Genomic DNA, 7,663 nt, shown 5'->3' with positions numbered 1-7,663 from the left:
CGCATATTTGTCCTCCTTTTTGGAGTTGCACTGGGCCTAAAGAGCTGCGCTCTAGAATATTTGCCTGGATTGCAGTGTAACACATGATTGGCTTAAAGCTGTGTCTGATTAATATCTGATTGGCTTAAATTCAATTCTAACCCTATATCATTGGTTAAAAATGTAAAAAGAAAAATGTAAAAAGGCTCCATTCAATAACTCCATACCATTACATACCGACATTCAAGCAGCAAAGATGAGACGTCGTTGTGTGGTGAGAACTGATAGAAAATCGATAACAACAACAATCGTCGCCATTTTCTTTATTTTTTTTAACCTACAATAAATAAAGCAGGCTTCCAGTCAATGGAAAAATGGCTTCTTCCCACCGGCGATTGTTGTTGTTTACGATTTTCTATCAGTTTTCACCACACAACGACGTCTCATCTTTGCTCCTTGAATGTCGATATGTAATGGTATGGAGTTATTGAAACTTACTACGTGTAAAAAAGACTAGAAATTGAATGTTTATTTTTCATTGAATGTTTACATAAAGTTGCACTGGGTGCCTTTAACACACATAGAAGAAACGTGCCTAAACGCCAGACGTCTTTTTAATCCAGAGTGGGCAAAAGAACACGACTTTATATCAAAAAGCAGTCGAGACTCCTTGCATGGCTTCTGCATTTTCTGTTGCTGTGACATTGACATAAGTAGTCAAGGTAAACGCGCACAAACTTTCCTCCTCTTTCTCGTGCCAGCTGCTAATACGAGTGGACATGCTTTCACTGTATCATGCTAGCATACAATTAACGTTGTGTTGCCGTGTGCGTTACCGACAATGTAAGTGTAATTCATGTATCTGCTAGCTTTACTTTCTTTATATTAATGTTCACAAGCACTAGCTGCTATAACTAGTAATTTATCGCAGACTTGTTCTAGCCTGTATACGACGCTAATACATAGATCCATTTGTTTTGAAATTGCTGGTAGCTTAGAGTTCAGACTGCCAGGCCATTTGTGGTCTTAGAGTGCCACCTTGTGGTATAGTAATGTGACAGCATTGCAATTACAGTGTTGCTGATACACTGATGTGCATAATAGTGAATTATATATTATACATTATTCATAACTGATAGGTTATTGTGTATTTTGTTCAGATATTTATATATTTACGTAAATTAGTACAGATTGCGAGTTATGTATATTTATGTTATATTCTGTATTTCTTTATTCTATAGAAACCACACAAACACTTACAAATACTTCTTTTAATGTATGATTATTCCACTGCAAACACTTAATGCACTTGATCAACCCGCTGGAGGTTAAACACAAATAAACCTGTTTCTACTACACAAAGTTGTATTGTAGAGGGGAGCACGCCAGAGTCCTATGTAATTATTCACAGCACCACGAAATTCCGTGATTCCGGAATTCCGTATTCCGAAATTCCGCATAGTGTCCTCCTTTCTGGTGTTATTTGGTGTTATGGATATGGTCACCCTAATAATAACAGTGAGTGTAACTGAAACTAGGTAACTAGGTACAAAATTCAAGTAACAACTTTAACAAAAAGTAACAACTTTCTACACAACTTTAAAGTGTATGATGTATATTGTATTGTATTGAATTTAGATTAATTAAGACCACCACCTTAACACACAAACTCTTGTTGAACTCATAAAGTAGTAGGTTCAGTGACGTGCGGTGAGACACCTGTATTCTGTAGCATCTGCGAGCCCGTGAATCAATGTTTCGTTGGAATCATGATGTAACGTTGTTGTAGCGGGAATACAGCAATGCTATTTTCTAATTGGCAGGGCATATGTATGATTCTAGACTTCGCTAAGCACTGAAGCGACTGAAACTGTGAATTTTGACACATTCAGAGAAGTTAACAGGTAAAACGGGAGAAAAATAGGGCGTCTTTAGGCCGTCCTGCCCAAAAGTAGGGCGTCCCATTTCTTCTTAATTTTTAGAAGACTATAGGGCAGATGCCCTGCTAGCTAAAAGCCTGGTTGGTGTAGACATTCGAGAGACCAAAAAGACTGAAAAGGTGTGTTATCGAATTTAGTGGGCCGGTCTGGTTCAAAATGCCCGGGCCGATTTTTTTGTCCCAGTCCGCCCCTGCACACACACACACACACACAGACACAGACACAGACACAGACACAGACACAGACACAGACACACACAAACACACACACGAGACACATAAAATGATGTAGAATAAAGACTAGAGCCATGATCTTACTCTCCACACACACGCACACGCACACGCACACACACACACACACACACACACACACACACACACGAGACACATTAAATGATGGAGAATAAAGACTAGAGCCATGATCTTACTCTCCACACACACGCACACGCACACACACACACACACACACACACACGAGACACATTAAATGATGGAGAATAAAGACTAGAGCCATGATCTTCCTGTCCACACACACACACACACACACACACACACACACACACACACACACACACACACATGAGAACATGAAATGATGTAGAATAAAGACTAGAGCCATGATCTTCCTGTCCAGTCAGATAGTTTCCCCCTCGGAAGTTGATGATTCGACTTATGGAATCATGGACACACAGAAACACACACTTGAATAATCAAAGGTGACACACACACACACACACACACACACACACACACACACACACACACACACACACACACACACACACCTCCATCAGGAGAACATTCCTCTCGCTGACCCTGTCTGCTAATCACACACACAGACACACACACACACACACACACACACACACACACACACACACACACACACACACACACACACACACACACACACACACACACACACACACCTCCATCAGGAGAACATTCCTCTCATTAATCCTGTCTGCTAATAACACACACATCATACATCCTAGAGTCATAATCTTACTGTCCAGTTGTAGAGTCTCCTCCTGTAAAGTTGATTGGTCGCCACATGGAATCATCACTCTTCATGGACACACAGGTGGGAGTAGGGGAGTGTGACCTCCTGTTAGAGCTAGATCCCTCCATCCTAGAGAAGAAGAGGAGAACTTCCATCAGGAGAACATTCCTCTCACTGCTCATATCTACTACCACACACACACACACACACACACACACACACACACACACACACACACACACACACACACACACACACACGACACACACACACACACACACACACACACCTCCTTCAGGAGAACATTCATCTCACTGCTCATGTCTACTTCACAAACACACACACATACACCTCCATCAGGAGAACATTCCTCTCACTGTTCATAATGTACACACACACCAACCAACGTTACTGATAGCTTAACTACTGAGACACATTCAATGATGTAGAATAAAGACTAGAGCCATGATCCTACTGTCCAGTCAAAGAGTCTCCCCCTCGAAAGATGATTATTTGACCTGAACACTAATCATTTTGTGACTGGGGGTGGAAATGGGCGAAATAATCTCTGTCCCACCGACAGAATAGTGATCTGATATGGTCACTATTCTGATCATGGTTTCATTCTGAAGTACCTGCCATAGCTGTGTAGTTAGACTAGTCCCACTGTAACCTCTGCCTGGGTGAATGTTATTTTAGGGGATTGGCTGCTGGCAAATGCATAGCAATGGGTCTTCAAGTATAAAACCACTAAAGAGTATTTGGGCTCTCTTTCTTCTTCTGCTCTTTCTGCCGCAGTTTCTCCTCTATTGTCTTTGAGTGTCGGGATCCTCTCTAAATATTGTTTATTATATTTAATAATTTGGAATCATTTTAATTCAATAAGTTGGAAACATTTTGTCTACCCATAGCAAAAAAAAATATACTGAAATGGTTCTCAAGATCAGTTCTAGGATTATTTCCCCCTTAGGGGGGTTTAAACTTGTGACAATCTGAAGGCTATCATCCTCATCAATCAATCAAATCAGTGAATGGATATTGTCCATCGCCTTTACGGTAATATCACAACTAAGCAATTTAGAGTATTTGGGCTCTCTTTCTCTTTCTTCTTCTGCTCTTTCTGCTGCAGTTTCTCCTCTCCTGTCTTTGAATGTGGGGATTCTCTCTTATTATTGTTTATTATATTTCTTAAACCTTTCATATAACTCCTTGTGTGTTGTGCAATGACATCAAACAATTGTCTCAGACACTGCCTGACACCTCTTATGTCCCATGGACAGTGTTGGGAAAGTTAACTTTCTACATGAACTAGTTCAGTTCATAGTTCACGAATTTTAAAATGAACTAGTTCAGTTCATAGTTCATAATTTTAAATTTTTAACCAAGTTCACAGCGCCAGAAAATGAACTAGTTCAGTTCTTTTTTTCAATATGTGAGCTATAATTTTTCTAAATCTCTATGTCTCTAATCTATGTCTGCAATACCGCTCTCGGCCTCTACGCAACTTTGGCGCTCTCACACTTGCCAGGCATACACAGTAGAAGAAAGCACACGCAGCGATTGGATACAGGACTGTTAACGGCGTATTCTTCGCCCCGAAGTCTCTAGAAATCTGGCACCTTTCCGTTCCGTTCACAGACACCAGAATGAACGCGTTCATCAGGCAGTAATACAGTATGTTCAGTTCACGTTGTTTCGTTCAATGAACACTGCCCATGGAGTTCAGTCATGTAAAAACCTTCCAGCCTGGTGTTTTTCTCTCATTAGAAACATTTCTCGCAAGATACCTGAATTTCCCCACAGGATTAATAAAGTACAGTACACTGTATATCTATCTATTTTGGTTTCCATTAGCATGTAGATACTATATATTAAAGAAATATCTTGAACCACCCATCTCATATAAATATCAAGCTCAAAAGACAAGTCAAACACATTTGTACACTTCACTTCAGGTGTACTTCAAATTACTTTATGGATGATTGTATTTCCTGTGGAAAGTCCTCATTACTACTCACCTCTGACCAGCAGGAACACCTCCTTCTGCAAATAGAGGTGGAGTACCTATGGACTGGTCACTCTTCATGGACACACAGCTTGGTATGGGAGAGTGTGATCTCTTCTGCTGGATGAGGCTGTATTTCACACACACACACACACACAAACACACACACACAGAGAGAGAGACAAACACCAAAACAAAGCTATCAGCAGTATATGTAAAACAAAAAACAAATCCTATCTTATCCTATCAAATCCTATTTTTGTCTGCAATACTCTGCCATAACATGCTATGCAATTTCAAGGAATATTACTGACTTAAAATAAGTCAAGGGGAAATATCGATCAGAATAAAAGTATTTCCAGTCTCACTGTGAAGCTCTTTCTTTAAATCTATAAATGTGCTGATAAAGCCATTTTGATTTGAACAGCAGAGTCAGAGATGTCAAGTCGGCCTCTGGTCTGTCTCATACGGCCCCCTTCTGACAATATGGTGGTACTGCAATGAACACTACTACATTTCTTTTAAACCTAAATAAATATACTGAAATGGTCCTTAAGATCAGTTCTGTGAATTCACCCTAACGGGAGTTTGGCTGCCTGTGATAATGTGAAGGTTAACATTGTCTAGCAATTAATTGTGTCGTCTCCTTTAAAGGCACCCATTGCAACTTTATAGGCTTGAGACTCGAAAAATAAACATTCAATTTCTAGTCTTTTTTACACGTAGTAAGTTTCAATAACTCCATACCATTACATATTGACATTCAAGGAGCAAAGATGAGACGTCGTTGTGTGGTGAGAACTGATAGAAAATCGTACACAACAACAATCGCCGGTGGGGAGAGGCCATTTTTCCATTGACTGGAATCCTGCTTTATTTATTGGTGGCACCAATAAATAAAGATTTGGGGGTAAAATGGCGGCGATTGTTGTTGTTATTGTTGTTATTTTCTATCAGTTCTCACCACACAACGACGTCTCATCTTTGCTCCTTGAATGTCGATATGTAATGGTATGGATTTATTGAAACTTACTACGTGTAAAAAAGTCTAGAAATTGAATGTTTATTTTTAAGCCTCGAAAGTTGCACTGGGTGCCTTTAATATCTAGGTACGTGTACTACCTTTCTTTAACCTTATTAATTTACTTATGAAGCCATTTTGTCGGACCTGCCCATCTAAAATAAATATCAAGCTTAAAAAGACAAGTCAAAAACCTTTGCTACAATTTCATACTTCAGGTGTAATTCAAATGACTGTATTGATCATTTGTATTTCCTGTTGAAAGTCCTCATTACTACTCACCTCTGACCAGCAGGAACACCTCCTTCTGCAAATAGAAGTGGATGATCCATGGACTGGTCACTCTTCATGGACACACAGCTCGGTACGGGAGAGTGTGATCTCTTCTGCTGGATGAGGCTGTATTGCACACACACACACACACACACACACACACACACACACACACACACACACACACAGAGACAAACACCAAAACATTTTACATTTACATTTTGTCATTTAGCAGACGCTTAAGTCCAAAGCGACGTACAAGGAAGAGAACAGTCAAGCTACAAGCATTAGAACCATGGACTAACAATAAATACTACTTTACCTAAGAAATAAAAATAAAAAAACGAAATAGAAAAGAAAAGTAAGTGCAGGAATGTAACCGCTGTAAGTTCAAGTTAAGCACTAGTCGAAGTGCCAGTTTAGGAAGGGAGGTGCACACACACACACACACCTCAGTTTCTCCAGGAGTGCTTTCATGATTCTTTTTCTCTATGCATTCACATGTTATTTTTTTCTATTATCCTTGATTGTTATGTGATGTTCTCATTTTCTATTTTTTTTCTATTTTGATAATGTGTTAACTCTCATTAGAAAATGTGGTAGTATTTGTTAAATACATGTAGTTATGTAAAACAAATATCAAACTGTTGATTTTTTACTGTCTGGGAAAATAGTTTGGGACAGAATTTTCATGCCTGTTGGTGTTCATCAGCTAAGCTAAAAGTGGGCTAAAACTATAGATGGGTTAGTGTTTTTAGAGATTCAGTTTCATTCTGCTTGAAACTAATGACTAAGAAAACAACCGTGCCAAATATCTGATTGAGACAAATTGCCTCTACATTAATACAAATGTTCTCATCTCTGATTGGTCCAGTTACTACGCACTCATGCTCTACTGTGGGTTGGGTTCTACTTTCTGATAGGTTGCCAAATGACAACAAAAAACACTCAGTAAGCTCTCATCCAATCAGCTTTCGTTGCCAGGCAGAAATCATGCTAACAGGTTGTTTCCCTCACACCCATGGTACTTGTATATTCTGCCTTAAGGCGAGACACGGCAGGCAAAAACATCGTTTTTTTTTAGCAGTGGTCAATTTTGAGATTTTGAGCTAGTTCACTCCCTAAACATGTTATCTTTCATACTAGCATAAAGAAAATATCCTAATTATACATTAATGTGTACAATTATTCACATTTTGTCTGTTCGCGGCGTCAGAATTCTCCTAGGTTTCCTGGAAAGTTAGCATGCTAACGTAACGTGCAGTATATCGGCTTTCTAATGCCTGTCATGTTTGGTATCGTTGAAAACTCTGTATCTTCCACACAACGCTATGTAATCCAATTAAGGACATTTCCTTTCCATCAGTAACCAATGATGTTAGTAAAAGTGGAGCTTTAAACCTAAGGACGCAATTTCATTGGTTTGCGGTGGTTTCTGATAAC

General features: G+C 39.4%; 1 protein-coding gene across 1 annotated transcript in view; it reads right to left on the bottom strand.

The window, feature by feature from the left end:
• LOC308368176 (NACHT, LRR and PYD domains-containing protein 3-like) overlaps window positions 1-6,697 on the bottom strand; it is a gene marked incomplete at both ends in the record, with an annotated part of 23,404 nt that extends 16,707 nt beyond the window's left edge. The window contains 4 exon segments of the mRNA XM_080842281.1: window positions 4,986-4,992; window positions 4,995-5,056; window positions 6,230-6,346; window positions 6,672-6,697. Of these exon segments, the coding sequence (XP_080698407.1) occupies window positions 4,986-4,992; window positions 4,995-5,056; window positions 6,230-6,346; window positions 6,672-6,697 (212 nt within the window).
• Between the last annotated feature and the right edge of the window lie 966 nt (window positions 6,698-7,663).

The sequence above is a fragment of the Sprattus sprattus genome (genome assembly GCF_963457725.1).
Source record: "Sprattus sprattus genome assembly, chromosome: 1".
Taxonomy (NCBI): Eukaryota; Metazoa; Chordata; class Actinopteri; order Clupeiformes; family Clupeidae; genus Sprattus; species Sprattus sprattus.
This window is presented reverse-complemented; position numbering and strand designations above follow the sequence as displayed.